At 47.4% G+C, this 18,893-nt stretch overlaps 2 protein-coding genes across 4 annotated transcripts; one reads left to right on the top strand and one right to left on the bottom strand.

The window, feature by feature from the left end:
* Positions 1-102: 102 nt before the first annotated feature.
* RNASE13 (ribonuclease A family member 13 (inactive)) lies at positions 103-13,211 on the bottom strand. Of its 3 annotated transcripts, XM_060168263.1 has the most exons (3): positions 12,851-13,211; positions 12,662-12,726; positions 103-2,281 (listed from the first exon to the last, which is right to left on the bottom strand). In XM_060168263.1, the coding sequence occupies exon 3, from the start codon at positions 1,568-1,570 to the stop codon at positions 1,109-1,111; it is 462 nt and encodes a 153-aa protein (XP_060024246.1). In that variant the 5' UTR covers positions 1,571-2,281; positions 12,662-12,726; positions 12,851-13,211; the 3' UTR covers positions 103-1,108. The 3 variants fall into 3 exon arrangements, with proteins under 3 accessions (XP_060024246.1, XP_060024244.1, XP_060024254.1); XM_060168261.1 differs by lacking the exon at positions 12,662-12,726; XM_060168271.1 differs by lacking the exons at positions 12,662-12,726; positions 12,851-13,211 and adding an exon at positions 12,468-12,608.
* LOC132530799 (ribonuclease 7-like) lies at positions 12,461-12,931 on the top strand. Its single transcript, XM_060168245.1, is given in 1 exon segment — positions 12,461-12,931. A coding segment is annotated over 1 exon segment (471 nt).
* Positions 13,212-18,893: the final 5,682 nt, after the last annotated feature.

The raw sequence follows: 18,893 nt of genomic DNA, 5'->3' as shown, positions 1-18,893 counted from the left end.
GGTAGCCCAGGAAGATGGCCAGAGGTGGGTGGCCTCCAGGACTCTGAGAGTAGGAGTTCTGGTGCACTGAGGAAAAAGGAATGAAATCAGAACTAATTCAGATGTGTTTTTTTATCTTTTTATTTTGCAGTGATTCACAGGCAGATGCAAAAAGTACAGACAGGTCCCATGTACCCTTCACCCAGTTTCATCCAATGGTTATATCTTACATAATTCAGATATGGTTTTAAATCCTTCTGTGATTACAGCTGGGCCCACTTCACCCCTGCCTTGTCAGAGGCAGATTCTGGAGTTTGGGGGATGTTAGGAGGAGGTTGGGAAATAAAAGGATGCAGGAATCTGGGGGGAATAGGTCAGAGAAGATAATTTGGAAATCCAGTGAACCAAGCTGAGACGGATGGAAGGAAAAGAGGTCAGAGAAGAATAAAGGGTGACTAAAGAGGTTGGGTGTGTAGGGAAGAGACTGCAATGGGCTCCGTGGTGGAAGGAGGACAGAAAGGACAGGTTACATGAAAAGGAAATCAGTGATTCCATAGAGAGGAACAGACTGAGAGCTCGGGGGAGGGAGCGTGGCCTGGAGAAATGAAGCTAATATGACTCTAAGACGCTCAGGGAGGTTCCTATAGCTGGAGATACCTACCATGTGGGTGAGGGAGTAGAGGGAATCATAAGGGAAATGGGGAAGACTGAGAAGGGAAGGGTGGCAGGGAAGGGGATTTGAGACTCGGAACTGGTACCATGGTGTGAGCTGAGGCTCTGGGCCTCCAGCCACGATACAGGATCTGGCCCAGTAGATGGACTGTCACTGCCAACTGGACACAGTCAGCTTCTTGGGTGGGTGAAACTGTCCGTGAGAGAGGGAGGGTGGTGGCAGGAGTGATGGGGGGAGATAAACAAGTTAGAAAGAGCCTAGAAGACAGTACAACTTTGCATGGTGACCAAAGCTCTGGACATATTTCCTATCTCCCTGGTCTCCTGGGAGGGGATCCTGCCTACATTTGAAGCCAGGAAGGAAGCCTTGTACCAGGGATCAGAGCTTCAGGAGTGGGGACAGGCTGGTCTGTAGCGGCAGTAGGGGGGGCTAGTTCAGACTTAACACGTCCCATCCCTAGTAGAGGCCCATGATATCTATCGGTTCAGCATCATACTTTTGGGAGCAGAGCAGATAGAGCCTTTGGTCGGTTAGGGTGCTGGTGTAGTGGCAGCTGGTGGGTGGCTGCTTGGAGCTCAGGGAGCAGATTGTGAGGGGGAAGGAGTCCTGGGTGACTGTACAATATTCATTGTAATTCTCACAGAAGCTCTCGCTGTACTTGCAGAACTTCTTGATGGCTGTCCACGGGGCATGTAAGACATAATGGATCTTTGGGCAATACCAGCTTTGTTGTCTGCCCCGTACATAGGACATCAGACCACTACAGTAGCCCCGGAAACGCTTTGCGTAGTTAACCTTGGGATAGTCGATATGTAAGGTACGGAAGTTCTTGATAGCGAGCTGTAGCTGGATGTTTTCGACCAAAGCTGGCTCTAGAACAAGCCGGAGGAACAGGAGCTGGACCACACGGGGTGCCATTCTTCCTGCTGGCAGAGTTAAGGTGGTTGGAAGCAGAGGTGGGTCTCGAGTGGCTCTCCGCCCCTTCCCAGAGCTTCCAGCGTGCCCCCAGTCTCCCCCATGTGCCTTCCCCTATGCCCTCAAAGCCGGACTGTCCTTCAGAGATCATCTGGCCCAAGTCTTCATGCCTCAGAGAGAGGAGACATTTGCCCAAGGTCACCCATCTGGTCAGCCACCTCTAGCTTGATCTACTTTAGGGTCTCAGCCTCACCCAGTCCGGGAGCTGTAACACTTACGAAATACGAGGTCCAACTGGTCCTTGGGTGAGAGACGCTTCCCGTTTATCCCTGGCCCAGTTAATCCTTCTGGTAAAAATGCAGAAATTCCAGAAGGGACAGGCTCAGCTACACTTCTCTGACTGAAGTGGAAGGACAGGAGCTGGAGGACAGCAGGGCAGGGGTGGGATTCTTCCTTCCTGAGGCCAAGGACAGCCCAAAGGTAAGAAGAGGCTAGAAAGGTTTCTGGATGAAGACCAGTCTGAGACGAAGGAGTGTCCCCTGGGTTTGAGGAGCCCCTGTGCTGACGGGGGTGGATGGGGGGGAGGAAAGAGACATTGCTTTCTGGTCTCCGCCTCTCTGGTGTCATCAGAACACTTAGTTCCAGCCTCCTTGCAAGAAGTCCCGAAGTTCTTGGGTTTCCTTTGATGTCTTCTCTGGTTCACAGGCCATGATCCTGTGGAAAGGCGACAAGGAAAGCACCGTCATGTTCCTGAGGAACAAAGTGCTGCTTATTCCTGACCCTCAGAGAACAGAGGGTCTTCCGCTCTCTCATCCCACTCACTAGATCCCCAGAGGCCAGGTACGCAAGGGCCTCCCGCCTGAGTGCTGGGCTGAGAATCAAAGACCTCGGTGTGGACCCCCCCACACCATCAACTTCACTCCAATCGTGATCACACTGACACTCTCACCTGTAACCTCAGGCCCTCTCAGAGTCACAGCACTCCTGGAAACCTATGCATGCCGACCCCAAAGCCTCAAACTTGTCAGGTGGGATTAGACAACACAGCCTGGACTTGAGGGGGTGTGGACCGCCTGTGTCCAGCAGATCTTGCTGTAGTTTGTCATGTTGGAAAAAAGGGCCAGGCTCCTAACTCTTTTTCATCAACACCTGCCCCTTCATCAGAACCAAAGAGCTGGCTCCCCAGAGCCTGCCAGCCACAGTCCTTGATGCCCACAGGCGTCTCAGCCTTGCCTCCGCGCACCTGTTGTCCAGGTTGTGGGCTTAGGACAGCTTACCATTCTCTCCCTGGAGAGCGGGAGAAGAGAGTCAAAACAGAGAACACTGAGTGTCCCAAGGCCAGTGTGTAGTTCAGGAAGGGTGGGGGGGCGCGTGAGAGAGTCGCGTGGGTGTTCCTCGTTCACAGCCCCCTTAAACTTGCTCTTTCTGACATCACAAAGCAGAGTCCAAAGCTGAAGCCATCCTTCCCCAACTCGCTTTCCCTCCTGCCTTGTCCCTTTCCTCAGTTACTTAGGCAAGAAATCTGAGAGTGGTCCTTGACCCCGCCCTCTCCTTAATCCCACCTGTTTGGAGGCGGTACCGCATGGTGGCTCAGAGCAAAGCTTCTGAGTAAAACAGACCAGGAATTGCATCCTGGCTCTACTGCTTCCAGGCTGTACACCATCAGTCTAAGTTCACTAAACCGGTATAAGCTTCAGTTTCTTCATCAGTTAATGCAGATAATATTCTGTACCTCGTGGCAGTCTTAGGATTCGTTAAGATGCATATCAAGAGCTCTTAGCCCAGGGCCTGGCACACGGTGAGTACTCAATCCGAGCATGAGTCCATCAGTCACGCAGCTCTGACGATCTTTTTATTTTTTAAATTAATTCTTTAAAAATATTTATTTATTTGTTTAGCTGCTCCAGCTCTTAGTTGCGGCGTAGGCGATCTTCGTTGTGGCATGCGGCTCTTAGTTGTGGCTTGCGGGATCTAGTTCCCTGACCAGGTATTGAACCCAGGCCCGCTGCATTGGGAGCACGGAGTCTTAACCACTGGACCACCAGCGAAGTCCCAGCCCTGACAATCTTAACTAAAACTTTTCCCGAACCAGTCTCTTCCATTCCTATTTCTTCCCCTGCTCAGGCTTTCCCCTCTCCTGGACACCACACACTCTCCAACTCCAGGAGGACTCTACACCTCATAGGACAGAAGACCGCCATGACCTGGCCGCCACCATGTCTCCAATTGCATCTCCATCTCTGCCTGCTTCCCCCAGCGGTGCCCACCCCACCTCCCGCTCACGTTATCTCCTCTACCCAGCATGCTGCTCTCTCCTCCCGCTCTCACCCCCGTCAGTTCCGCTGGGCCAGCTCATGTGACGATCAGCCCGGACATCCTGTTTAAGAAGCATCTGCTCGGAGCACCTCCCCAGGGAAGTGTGCACAGCCAAGTAAGGGAGGATAAAGCCCACACAGGCAGGTGGCTCATCTGTGTCCTTCAGGCTGGTGTATCAGCCAACACCCAGTGGGAATCCATGCAGGGTGTTGCCAGAGCCCGGCTGACTCAAGTCTTTGGTGTGAGGAAGCTGCTAGCACTTTGTGGCCCCAGGCTCAGAGTGTGCCACCTCTTCCTTATTTGCTCAAGGCTGCAGCTTCCCTTGGAAGAGAAACGGGCTTTTCATCCCTCTTGGTCTTCTTTCTTCATTCCTACCCACCCACCACCGCTCACCTCTGCACACAGTTACTACAGACATAGTAGAGGAAAGAGTTTAGGACTTGATCTCAGATAACCTACTGAGCTTCCGTTTCCTCTTCTATAAAATGGAAGCCTTCCTTACCTCATGAGGCTGCAAGAATAAAATGAGATGGTCAATATGGAGGTGACTTTTAGCCGTTAAACAATATATAAATGGAAAACTGGATATGGTCTCCTAGGTCTTATAACAACTCACTTTTTTCTCCAACTCACTTAACATCTGCAAATGCCTTCTTTTTTTTTAAATTTATTTTATTTATTTATTTTTGGCTGCGTTGGGTCTTTGTTGCTGTGCGCAGGCTTTCTCTAGTTGTGGCGAGTGTGGACTACCCTTCCTTGCAGTGTGCAGGCTTCTCATTGCAGTGGCTTCTCTTATTGCAGAGCACGGGCTCTAGGCGTGCGGGCTTCAGTAGTTGTGGCACGTGGGCTCAGTAGTTGTGGCTCGTGGGCTCTAGAGCACAGGCTCAGTAGTTGTGGTTCACGGGCTTAGTTGCTCCGCGACATGTGGGATCTTCCCAGACCAGGGCTCAAACCCGTGTCCCCTGCATTGGCAGGCGGATTCTTAACCACTGTGCCACGAGGGAAGCCCTGTAAAGTCTTATATTCCCCAAATGAGCCAAGTGACCTCCCCACATCCCCACTCTGCCAATCTAGAGCCCTCTTTAACACCTGACTTAAATTCATCTTCACCAAGCTTTCTATTAGTCATGCCCCATGTTGATTACTTTTAAATACTTTAAATTGTTGAATACTATCTGAAAACACTATGACGAATGTTGGGGAAAATAGAAGGGTAAATAAGACAGTTCCAGTCCAGATTAAATTTACAATTCAGTAGGAACAACACACGTATGAACGTATGTTACAAAGGCATGAGCACGGGACCAGGAAAAGTGCTGAGTGTGCGATGGCCTTCAGGTTCCCACCTACAGTCCTACTGGTCTGGTCTTTAAAATCCTATCCCAGAGGAGCTGATCCATAGGATTGCTTCATCCATTCTGACAAAGGCTGAGATTTGTGGAATTGTTACCCCATTATACTGGACTTTACATATGCAAGAATCATCCTAGAGATGAAGAAACTAAGTTTTAGAGAGGGATGGTAGCTTGCTTGAGGTCATATGTCTAATTCAGTGGTTCTCAACGGGGAGCAATTGGATCACGTCTGGAGACTTTTTTTTGGTTGTCACAACTGGGAGGTGCTACTGGCATCTAGTGGGTAGAGGCCAGAGATGCTACTAAACATCCTACATTGCACAAGACGGCTCCCACAGCAAAGAAGTATCCAGACAAAAATGTAGATTGTGCTGAGGTTGAGAAATTCTGGTCTAATGAGAGAATCAGATTTCCTAGCAAAAGCAGACTTATTTATACTTTATATATTGAAAAGGATTGGTAAATATCCAAGACTTAGAAATATTTTTGTTAGACTTTGCTTGTGATGGTGCTGGTTCTTCTACCAGCAAAAGGATTATTGATAGTTCATCACTGAAACAACTTTTTGTTATTTTTCCCGTAGAAGTGACTTTCTGCGTATAGCCATCTACACATTCTTTCCCTCCTCCCCTCCCCAATGGTAGGATTTCTAGAACCACTGGCTAGAGTGACAAGTGCAGGGATGATTCCCTATGATTGAGGGGGTGCCCCAAGATTTTGCCCCAAGTGAGCTCACTACAATCTCAGTGGCATCACTTTTGCCCTGTCCAACTCATATTGTTCAAATAGCAAACTGTGTCCTGGGTTGTCCTTGAACCCAAAGGATTGCTTCAGCCATTTCAACCTTCTTGTCATAGGTTCACCTCCACCCCAGGGTTAAATTTCAGGAGGTGCCTTGTTAGTTCCTCAACTGGGACTGGGATCATTCAAGGGCAGAATGAATGCCTTCTAACGTAGAATTTGAATCATTTAGGGTCCCTTATATGCAAGGCACTATGCTACATCCTGTGGGAGGTACAGAAGTAGTATAACAGATAGTCCTTGTCTTCTGGGAATTGACAGTCTAAACGGGAGGAAAGCAATACATATATATGAAGAAATAACCAATGATTCAAGGCAGAAAATTATACATCTTGAAGACAGTAAATGTTGTAGGAATTTAGAGGTGAGAGAGATCCCTCTGAATTAGGAGGGTCAGAGAAAGTTTTCTGGGGAGAGAGGGAGTCACCTGGGACCTCGGGATACATCTCAAGGAACAGTTGAGTTAAGTGGAGATAAAGAGAATTATGAAAGGTATGTTTGAGGAAAGAGAGAAAACCAGCCTGGCTGGGGTTGAGGCAATCAGTGGGAGAAAAGTCAGAGATAAAGTTAGAAAGATGGGTTTGCCAGATTACGGCAGACCTTGAATATCAGGCTAAGGAATTTATATTTTATTCTAGAGATAAATGAGGAACTGGCAATGGCTTATGAGACAGAGTGACCTGGTAAGGCCTCTCAATCCCAGACCAGGTCCCCCACTGCTACATCCTGGCTTGTCTAAAGGCATTGGTCTGGGAGCCAAAGATTCCAGCTTTCTGTCCCTGCTGCTTCCTCCAGATCCACAGCTGTTCCAGGAAAGGTCATGAGAATTCAAAGACCCAAAGTGAATCCCACATCTGACCCCGACTTGCTGTTTTTTTCACTTTCCCCGTCTACAAAAATGAGTCCACTACCTTTATTTATCCTGGGAGCAACACAATCAGGATAACAAAACTTGGATCTGCTCCTGCTTGGAGGGAAACTCTCACGGGCTTTCCGTCGGTATCCAGAGGCTGTGTGGAACTCCGGAAGAGAGAGAGGCTGGGCTCTGAAGGGTGGGCACCAATCCAGGCTTGGCCCTCATCTCTTCCAGCCCCCCTCACCCCCTCCCAATGCAGGCTAGAGGAAGTAGCAGCTGTGGTCCTGTGGGGAAGACAGGCAGAGGTCCACCTGGCACTATTGGCATTTTCACAACACCCACCCGAACAACTTTAAACACACACACACACACACACACACACACACACACACACACACACACACACAGCAGCAGCAGCAGCAGCAGCAGCCTGGGGAGAGGTTAGGCCAAGAGCAGTGACTATGCCGCTAGAAGGAGAAGGAGGCTGGGGAGCTACCTCACATCCCTGGATAGAGGCTGCCATGTGAGGGGCTTTCTTCCCCCATCTTCTCTCCCACCATTTTTTTTTTTTTTTTTTTCGGTACGTGGGCCTCTCACTGTTGTGGCCTCTCCTGTTGCAGAGCACAGGCTCCGGACGCACAGGCCCAGCGGCCATGGCTCATGGGCCCAGCCACTCCGCGGCATGCGGAAACTTCCCGGACCGGGGCACGAACCCGTGTCCCCTGCATTGGCAACCACTGCGCCACCAGGGAAGCCTGTCTCCCACCATTTTGTCTTCTGCTCTCCCTTTTAATTTTTCTCTTCTCTCTTCTGCCAGACTCCCTGCCCAGTCCTTGGCCTGATGCCTGACTCCTTTTGTTCTCCCTAACCCTGTTCCCCTTCCTCCATCCTTTCCTCTCGCCCTATGAATGTAGCGAAGGAAACATGGCAAAATTATCCTACCGAGTGCAAAGTGAAGTGGGTCTTGGAAGCTGGATAGTTTCAGCGAAAAAATAAACAAAATCACCTGCCTTATCCAAATAATGGAGGTGAAATAAGGGTTTCAGCTTGAACTGTGCAAATAGTAGGTTCGACTTTTCAGTTTTCACACGCAAACCTAACCCTTTACTCCCTCTTCCCTTTGAACTGGGACAGCATGGCTGTGTTGACTTTCACAGAGCACTAAGGAAGCCTTCTGGAGAACCCCGCATGATGAAGTTAAAAGGCAAACTGGGATAATTATAATGACAGGAAAATACAAGAGCAGAGGGCAGTTCAAGCCATGGTTTGGAAACATCTCACCCTAGAATAATGAGAAGTGAGGAGGAGTCCGGGCAGGCGAGGAATCCAAATGAGGTCCTGGCCTCCCACCCACTCCTCTCACCCCAGCCTCCAGTCCAGGGCTGGCCTGATCCACATTCTGTCCACAGTCTGCTTTAAACCATGGATTTTATCTCCAAACATTTGCATTTCTACAGCAGCAGAGGCATAATTCTCTACCCAGAAGTTCCAACTACAAAGATTCAGGCACCTGAACAAAGCAGTGAATGCGCTCCCCAGCCAAGGCCTCACAGAGCGGGAACCGGAGGAGCAAGAGGCCTGTGTGCACTGGCTCCTGCTTCTCTGTTGCCACCTAGTGGTGCTTCTCCCTCCAACACCATTTTTTATTCCAAAGATACTTCATCCTGACCCACAGCTATGCTCTCTATCTGCTAAAATGATGTCCCCTGACCTCAAAACAAACACGCATCTTCCTGACTCAAAATCCTAACTTCTGGACCGGAACACAAACTGTATGACCCATATGGTTTGCGTGGGCCTCTCTGCAGTCACATCCATGCAACAGCCAGGAGATTTTTTTTTTTTTTTTTTTTTGGCTGCGTTGGGTCTTCGTGGCTGCACGTGGGCTTTCTCTAGTTGTGGAGAGCGGGCTCTAGGCGTGCGGGCTTCAGTAGTTGTGGCTCGTGGGCTGTAGAGCGCAGACTCAGTAGTTGTGGTTCACGGGCTTAGTTGCTCCGCAGCATGTGGGATCTTCCCAGACCAGGGCTCAAACCCGTGTCCCCTGCATTGGCAGGTGGACTCTCAACCACTGCGCCACCAGGGAAGTCCCACAGCCAGGGTATTTTTAAACAGATAAAGCTTTTACTCCTCCTTTTTTTTTTTTTTTTTTTTTTTTGGGCCATGCCGCATGGCTTGTGGGATCTTGCAGGATCCCAGTTCCCCAACCAGGGATTGAACCTGGGCCATGGCAGTGAAAACCGGGAATCTTAACCACTAGACCACCAGGGAACTCCCTTTATTCCTCTGCTTAGAACCCTCCTAGGGCTCCCCACTGTGTGCACAGCAAAACTCCTAATGGTCTCTGAGGCTTCCCATGATCTGGCCTCTGGTCCCTCTCCGACCCCATCACTCATCCGCTCCAGCCACACTGGACTCCTTACTGTCCCTCCAACTCCCCAGGCATCCATCTGCTTTAGGGCCTTTACAGTGCTGTCCTCTATGCTTGGAGCATTCTTCCCCAGACAAGCGTAAGTTCACTCTCACCTTGAAATCTTTGTCCCAGAGTCACCTACTTTAATGACCCTATTTAAAAATCACTGCCTGAACACTCTTTGACATAAATCGCAGCAAGATCTTTTTTACCACCTCCTAGAGTAATGAAAATAAAAACAAAAATAAACAAATGGGGCCTAATGAAACTTAAAAGCTTTTGCACAGCAAAGGAAACCATAAACAAGACGAAAAAATCCTCAGAATGGGAGAAAATATTTGCAAATGAAGCAACTGACAAGGGACTAATCTCCAAAATATACAAACAGCTCATGCAGCTCAATATCAAAATAACAAACAACCCAATCAAAAACTGGGAGGAAGACCTAAATAGACATTTCTCCAAAGAAGACATACAGATGGCCAACAAACACATGAAAAGATGCTCAACATCACTAATTATTAGAGAGATGCAAATCAAAACTACAATGAGGTATCACCTCACACTGGTCAGAATGGCCATCATCAAAAAATCACAAACAGTAAATTCTGGAGAAGGTGTGGACAAAAGGGAACCCTCTTACACTGTTGGTGGGAATGTAAATTGATATAGCCACCATGGAGAACAGTATGGAGGTTCCTTAAAAAACTAAAAATAGAATTACCGTATGATCCAACAATCCAACTCCTGGGCATATACCCGGAGAAAACCATAATTCAAAAAGATACATGCACCCTAATGTTCATTGCAGCACTATTTACAATAGTCAGGACATGGAAGCAACCTAAATGTCCATCAACAGAGGAATGGATAAAGATGATGTGGTACACGTGTACAATAGAATATTACCCAGCCATAAAAAGGAACAAAATTGTGCCATTTGCAAAGACATGGATGGATCTAGAGTCTGTCATACAGAGTGAAGTAAGTCAGAAAGAGAAAAACAAATATTGTATATTAATGCATATATGTGGAATCTAGAAAAATGATATAGATGAAACTATCTGCAAAGCAGAAATAGAGACACAGATGTAGAGAACAAATGTATGGATACCAAGGGAGGAAGGGAGGGGTGGGATGAATTGGAGACTGGGATTGACATATATACACTACTATGTATAACATAGATGACTAATGAGAACCGACTGTATAGCACAGGGAACTCTACTCACTGCTCTGTGGTGACCTAAATGGGAAGGAAATCCAAAAAAGAGGGGTTATATGTATAAGTATAGCTGGTTCACTTTGCTGTACAGTAGAAACGAACACAATAGCATAAAGCAATATACTCCAATGAAAAATAAATAAAAATAAAAATCACTGCCTACCAATCTCCATTTGTTCTTTTTTCCTTAGCAATGGTGTATTTTTTACTGCCTTTCCTCCAATGAAATGTAAGGATTCCAAAGGTAGGGATTTTTGTATCTTTTATTCACTGATATATCCCAAGCACCTTGGCCCATAGTAGATGCTCAATAAATATTGACTACATGAATGAACCTGAAACCACTATTCTGAGACCACCTACTACTTACAGGTGAAACCTGAAAACAAGAACACTGTTCATCTCAGTTTTCCAGGCCTTCCCATCCACAGATAGTGATGCGTCTTTTCCTCAGTGTCTCAGTTCTTCTGAGTCTCCCATGCCAAGCTCACTGGAGCCGCCGGAGCAGCACGGACCCAAGCTCTCCACACAACTGTAACTGCCACAAGGAACGGGGAATACACAGTAGAGGAAGGTCTAGGCTGGCTGTACAGCACACCACCACCAATAGCATTTTCAAATTAGGACACTAAGCGTTGCAAATTTTAATAAAGTAGTAAGGGAAAGAGTGAAGGGTGACAGGTGTTGGGCGCCATCTCCAGGTAAAGCCAGATGACCTTGCTTGACCCTGGAACGGGAGGGACCCAGAGGGATGAATCATTGTAGAATAGCTGAGGTGGGATGGTGCTGCGCCTTGTGACTCTGGTGATTGGTCCACTTCCCTGTCTCCTCCATCTCCTCCAAAAGCTCAGCAGTAAGTCCTGATGACAGGAAGTAACTTTCTAGGCTATTCCATCTTTATCTCGGATCAGAAAAAGCAATCCTTACCACCACAGTGATTGGCTCTTCCCAGAATCAGAACCAGAGGTGTATATAGGAGATGATAAATGACAGCTCTCATTCGGGGTTGACACCTGAGTCAGGTGCATTACTAGTCATTAGAACCATGTGGCTAGGGACCAGGTCTAGCCTTTGAGTGTGAGGATTCAGGCTTCAGGCATCCTCACTGCTGAAGATGTTTAGGCAGATGTACCAGCTCCACAGATATCCACTTACTTGGGACACGTAAGTGAAGAGGCATGAACCTGATTCATTTCCTGATCCACGGCTACTCCCCAGCCTGCCCCCAAACAGAAGCACCACAAGCCAGGCCAGCTCTTAAGGAGTTCGGTGGTGAGAAGAGGCCCTCAGAGATCTGAGGCCCAGCGGAAGGCAGGTGCGTCCCGGTGAGCAGAAGCCACAACACGAGGATTTGGGGAGGAGGTAAGGCCTGTGGCGGGACGTGAGTGAGGAGAGAGGACAGGGAAGGGATGGGTTCTGGCCAGAGAACAGCATACTCAGGTGAGTGACAAGGTGGACAAAGGAGGGACTCAATGTGGAGGGGGTGAGTATACACACAGGGGAGAGAGAAGAGAGGAGAGAGATGCTGAGGGTTGGAGGCACAAAATGGGGCTATGGAGGAGATGGGGATGGGGTCATGGAGGGCGTGAGACACAGAGAAAGGAATAAGGACATAGGGACATGGGGACACAGAGGGATGGACATGAGGGAGAGGAGATAGAGCAAGGAGTGGGAGGCATGAAGGACAGAATGAGGGAGGATAGGGATTCAGGGTGAGGGGGATGGAGCCCTAGGGTTAGGGGGTGGGGTCTTAGTGGTTTGGGGCACAGGGAGGGGAAGGGAGAGGAAAGACACAGGGTGAGGGAGGAAGGAGACAGCAGGGGAGGGAGATGGTGATTAGCTAGAAGGAGCAGGTTTAGCAAGGCTAATTTCCACCTCCTCTGTGCGCAGAGACCCCAGCCCTCCCTTCTGACTGTTCCCCCTAAGAGAGATGGTACCAGCCAGAGCAGGATTCTGCCCTCTGCTGCTGTTCCTGCTGCTGGGCCTGTGGATGGCCGACGACCCAGTCGGTGCCAAGCCCAGAAACATGACCTCAGCTCGGTGGTTTGAAACTCAGCACGTGCAGCCCAGGCCTCAGAGATGCAACACGACAATGCAAAACATCAACAAGTACTCCAATCGCTGCAAAGACCTCAACACCTTCGTGCATGAATCCTTCTCCGGTGTGGCCGCCACTTGTCAGACGCCCAACATAACCTGCAAGAGAGGCCGTAAAAACTGCCACCGGAGCTAGAAGCCTGTAACCCTGACCATGTGTAACCTCACCTCAGGGAGGTACCCAGACTGCAGGTACAAGGAGAAGCAACTGAATGCTACTTACATCGTGGCCTGTGACCCTCCCCAGGAAGGGGACTCTAGCAAATTCAAGCTGGTTCCTGTCCACCTGGACGATGTCCTTTAGGTTTCCAGCCAGCCGCGTGCTTGGGCCGCTCCTTAAATCCCTCTGCAGGCCTCTGGACCACTCCTCCTCAGCCCAGAAGGTTCTCTTCTGACATCTCTTGGGGCCCTTCCTAGCTCAGGCTCCTCTGAGAGGGTGGGACTGTGGGGAGTTGAGGTGATACATGAGTAGGCTAAACTCCAGAAGAGATGGCGATCTCTCAACTTTTCATTGCTGTTTTTTCATTAGCTTAGGGGTGTGGGTTCCTTGGTCTGTGCCTCCTACATCTTTCCCCTACCCCATCTTCTCACGGCAGCATGACGAGAGGAGGAAAGAAATGGAAGAGGAGTGTAGGGGATTTATGGCGAGAGCCACTCCTATTCCTAAATTAGGCCTCTTCCCCAGCTCTGATTGGCAGTGACGTGGCTTGTGGGCAGGGAGGTGGCCTGAAGGGAAGAAGACAAAGCAGCACCACTTCATATTTACATAGCATTTCACGCTTTTCACAGTGTGTCCACGTGACTCCCTTGTGAGATAGACATGACTAGGATTACTCATCTTCTTTAGGGATGAGGACGTTGAGATTGCAGAAAGAGTTGTTAATTAAAGAGCTTGTCAGCTTGGTTAGTAGCAGCAGCTGGACTTTAAAGTAGAAAGCGCACTTTCTACTTTACCGCTGGGTGGAAAAGGAGAGTCCTCTGCAGGGACCACAGGGGAACCAGGTAAGATCTCCCCCGTGAAACAATGTCCCGAGAGCTCTGAAGAGCCAGTTGCCCCATGTTGGCTGCAGTAAAGGTCATTACCGCTCTAGCCAAGGGACTGTTTATGAGCTGCTCCAAGGATCCTAATTCTCTCTCTCTCTCTGCCCCACCCCACCTCTCTGCCGTCCCCCTTCTCTAGTCCACTGCTCTTTCTTCCGGGGCCCTGGGCCTGGCTCTAGCTTGATTGCCTATAGCCCTGAAGGCACAGTGTCAGGGGAGTGTCCCAACTTCATCCCCCTGCTCCGGGATCACATTTCCCTTGACCTCAAGGGACTTCGTGGCCCAGTGCCCGCTTGTCACAAACAAGCTGGTGGGAGCTGCCAGAGCTTCCTTCCTCCCGATAAATGATCTCTCCTGCCTTGGTGCTTCCCTGGCTCTCTGCTCTGGCAATCCGCCCAGGCCAGAGGGGTTGAGATGTGGAAATGCCATCTCCCCGTCCTCCCCCCCACCCCTCCAAACCCCGGCTGCAGACACCACTTCTCCCTTCCTGGTGAGCAGAACTGGAGAAGCTATGGCTTTATGTAGACTCGGTCCTGATAGCTTCCCACTCCTAGCCCACACCCAGCATTGCCTGCAGCCTTGACCATCTCCAGCCCTTTCTCTCTTCCTTAATCTCAGTCCCAGACAAACTGCACTAAGCCCCATGCCCGCCCCACGCCCACCCTACTTGAGCACCCAAATACTACCTTGTTAGACCTTCCCTTCCCAGCTGTGGAGTCTACTCTCTACCTATCCCTCTCCCACACTCCAGCGCTCCCTTATGCCTTACCAGAGTCAGAGTAAGCTTTGGAGCCAGATACCATTGGGTGTAAATCTTGGCTCAGTCTTTTGTGGCTACATGACCTCAAGAAAACTGCACCTCTTTGCAACTATGTTTCCATGTATGGGAGTAATACTACCTACCCAACAGGATTTCAGGAAGATTTAGAAATGACATTTATGAGGCCTTAGTCAAGCCCAGGCACTGATAAGCATTCAATAATGATAGTTAGCTGTAGGTAACAGTAGCAATAGCCCTGTCCAGTCATATTCACCTTTGGCAAACACGCAGATACCCCTTTGGCAAATACCCCATTCAATTCTCCTTGAGGTCTTTCTTCTGCTAGAATGATGTTTATGAGTAGGCTGGAGAATAAGTCTGCAGGCAGAGTCCTGCTAGGTGGGCTGGGTGGTTTGAGATGGTGAGGAGAGAAGGTAGGGAAGGGATGATGAAAAGAAAGGGGAGCAGAGCATTGAACAATTCAATTCAAGCAGAGTGAGGGGCCAATACGTTGATGAGTCTTGAAAGTAGAGGGACAATAAATATACTTTATAGTCAAATGCCAAATGACTGAATGTAAAATCTATATATCCTGTGGTCACTGTACTGGGCATTTATCATTCTAAATACATGATTTTCAACTGAGGTGCATAGAAAACCAAGTCTCTTAGGGGTAGCTGATTTTTCTTTTCACTTTATTCTTTCTTCACAACTCTTTTTTTTATTCTTTATTGATGATATTTCTTATGGGTGTTATGGTTTTGGAGACATCCTCCTCACAAACTTTTTAAGTGGCTAAAATTATGCTTTTTTTTTTTTTTTTTGCGGTACACGGGCCTCTCACTCTTGTGGCCTCTCCCGTTGCGGAGCACAGGCTCTGGACACGCAGGCTCAGTGGCCATGGTTCACGGGCCCAGCCGCTCCGCAGCATGTGGGATTTTCCCAGACTGGGGCACAAACCCGTGTCCCCTGCATCAGCAGGCGGACTCTCAACCACTGCGCCACCAGGGAAGCCCTAAAATTATGCTTTTAATGTATCCTCTCGAAATAAGAAGAATTTCCAAATATGGCTTTTTCTTGAAATACTCATGATCTAAATAGTATTAAATAACTTAACATAATTCTAAAGCAATCTATGGTGTGGTGATAGCGGTCAGAATAGGGGTAACCTTGGGAAGCGCTAACTGGCAAGGTGTAGGAGGTAAGCTGGAAATGTTCTATTCTTGCTCTAGATATGCTTACTTTGTGAAAACTCATTGAGCTGTACACTTAAGATTTGTGTACTTTACTGTAAGGAAATTATACCTCAATTTAAAAATCTTCCTAAAAAAGTACAGTTTTTAAGGATTAGTTTGTTTAACATGAGAAATGCTAATATATCAATTCACAAAGATTATAATATAATGAAATCATGGACTCATGATCTAATCTAATTTCTATTGTTCTGCTTTGTACTATTTGTTAAATTAAATAGTAGTTGTGCTAATTATTAAATTGTTGTAAATATTTTTGGTTCAAAAAGTATATAAGGTTTTTTTCCTAAAGTTATCCAGCTAATCCATGTTCTTCTATTAGTTGTATAACTGTCTACTAATTTTCCTATTTAACTATGTGAAAATTCTTAATAAAATTTATATGTAGTATAAGCTTTTACAACCATTAATTATTACAACATTTTTCTTAAAATAATAAATATGCATTTATATTTCCCCTGACTGATAGGATTTCAACATTTTTAAAGTTCATAAGGAGAATTTCACTTCCAGTCACATTCAGAGTACTCACCAATATCTGAAAGAGATTATTATTCAGATATTAACAATGAACCCAAATGACCTGCCTTGTTTTCATACAGATGCTTTAACAGATTAGATTTGACAGTCACCCATTCCTTCACATGATCCTGATCACAGCCAAATTCAGGGATGCCAGGAATTATGTTGAAATCAGCATTTGGCTATTCGGCCTTTCAAAGGCTGAAGCTGAGGTTCAAAATGAGTAACAGGTTTGCACCAGTTACCAAGGCTGCGTCTTGATACATTCCTACTTAAAGGCTGAAAAATGGGAAAAGGAGACTGATTAGTTATGAGATTTCTGTTGCTGGGGGTGGGAGCTTGGAGTGGGGGAGGAGGGTGTCTAGGGGAGTATTGCCCAGCCTTGTGTAGATGGCTCTAAAGAGAATTGTTTCGACCTGGATCTAAGGAGCAGAAACAGAGTCCTGTACAGAATGTAACCCAAGAACTGGAGCTAGTGTGAACGAGCTTTCTAGGAGTGAGACTATCTGAGATAGCCTAGGTAGGATACCTTTCTACATGACCCGAGTTCCCCAAAGTCTCCAGACTCTGAAGAAAATGACCCATAGACACTATGAAGAGGACCAGCTGAGTCAACAGAGAGAGAAGGGTCCTGATCTCAAGGGCAGCGTGTAGGAAGAGGAAGTGCCCTTGAGTCTGGAACCCTTTTGCTCACATTGATTCAGACAGCCCTCTTCATAGTGTCTCTGGCCCTAGGGGATGACCTTAGAACTACAGCAGCAGAAAACAGACCAACGCAGCAACAGCGTCCAGGGAGACTTCTCTGTGAGAACCCTGGCCCATTTCACCACATTCCTCCTACGCTCCTGCACAACTGGGCCTCGAAAAGGGCTTCGAAGACTCCAGATCCTCATTTTAAAGTCCTCCTCCTACACCACCTGCCCACCCCCACCCCCGCATTCTACCATGGAGAGATAGAAAGAGCAGTCAGATCTCTTACCAGGATGTGTTCCTGTGCAGGACTCCAAAGCCAGTAAGCTTGGGCGCATCCATGAAGCCATGGGGGCATGAGAAAACATTGCTAGTGAGGTCTTGTAGGAAGTTCACAAGAGGTGAGATAAGGAAAGATGTCTACCCATAATGGAAATACAACCATGATGAAAAGTCCTCTTGATTTAGAGAGATTGGAATTTCCTCATCTATGCAAAGGTCACCTATTTCATAGAGTATTATGCAGATTAATGTGACAACATATATAAAGGGCTTAGTACAGTGGCTGGTGTGTAGGAAAAGTTTGAGAGATGTAATCATTTATATTTATTACTGTGATGTCAAACGTTGAGAAGCCAAACCTGTGATGGATGGAGCAGGCCTGACTTCCATGACAGAAGAACGAAGGACCTAAACTAAGGAGGCCAAACTCCTCCTCAGCCTCCTCTTGCCAAAAAGAACTTCCCAGCCAAGAGTATATAAGGTAGGGTTCAAGGTCAGACAAAAAGGACAATATGTATTAATTTCTCTAGGTAAGGTAATTTGGAGTGGGATGGGTAGGGGCAATGCTTTCAATTAGAGGGGGAAACAAAGGCTACTGAGTATTTGTATTAAGACTACTTAAGGGGGTTTTTCTCATCTCTTCCTTCCATGAATCCAGAGATATGGAAAGAAGGCAGAGGATTTAGGGCCACTAACTTTTGAGGGTGTCCTCCTTACCAGCTCCTCTCCAAAGGGTTCAACTGTCACAGCAGCTGATGGAGAGAAAGCTCTAGTGACATTTCCAACTTCCCCTCCTGAGTCATTTAAACTAGTCCTTAGGTAAGCTTACTGTCCCTTCACCTCCCTGTGGAAGATCACTTGTATTTTTCCCACCCTCTGATTCAGCTCCATTTCCTAGTTTGTCTTCCATTACACAAGACTACCACCAATGGTGGTCCACTGCTTTCCAATAGATTGGTTACAGTGGGAAAACATCACACTTGTTACTTTCTTCACATAGAAACTTAGTTGAAGTTACACATTTAAAACATAAACTGTACACCTGAAATTAACACAACATTGTAAATCAACACAACATTGTAAATCAACTATATTTCCATTATAAACAAACAAACAAACTGACCTAGTGAGAATCAATACAAATTCCTGCTTGGGCCATGGCATTTAGCACAAGACAGAACTTCACATCTGCATAGCTTTAGGCTCTTTCAGTAGATATTCATAAAATCAGGTCTTAAGAGATTGTATCCAGTGACCTCAGAGATCATCTAGTCCTCCCCTCCGCATTTTGCAAATGAGAAAAATAAGACCGAGGGGACCCAAGATCACATGATTAGTTTAAGTGAGAATTCAGGTTTCTTGAACCAGTCCAGTGATGTTCCCAAAGTGTCATTCTAGTTAATGGTCCCAAATGGATCTCAGACATTTTCCAAGGTCAAACTCATTATACCTGGACTGGCAAATCAATCAGCAAATGCGCAGGTTCCCAGATTGAGACAAAAGCATGTTCATTCAAGAAAGAGTGTTCAGTGCCCATGATCCTGAGGTGTTTACATTTCTGCCTCTCACTTGTGGACCACATCCCCTTCACCTGAATGCTCACATTGTATCAGTGAGATGGAAAAAAAAGTAGCACCCAAGAACTTGATGGTAAACTAGTCAAGCATGTCCCCGGACGATGCCATTGGCTGTTGGAGACATAAATAAGGGCATGCAGC

Source organism: Lagenorhynchus albirostris, chromosome 1 (assembly GCF_949774975.1).
Source record: "Lagenorhynchus albirostris chromosome 1, mLagAlb1.1, whole genome shotgun sequence".
Taxonomy (NCBI): Eukaryota; Metazoa; Chordata; class Mammalia; order Artiodactyla; family Delphinidae; genus Lagenorhynchus; species Lagenorhynchus albirostris.
This window is presented reverse-complemented; position numbering and strand designations above follow the sequence as displayed.

Bases quoted from the DNA above. Each gene is read 5' to 3' on its own strand.
- RNASE13 (XM_060168263.1), bottom strand. From the start codon at position 1,570: ATGGCACCCCGTGTGGTCCAGCTCCTGTTCCTCCGGCTTGTTCTAGAG.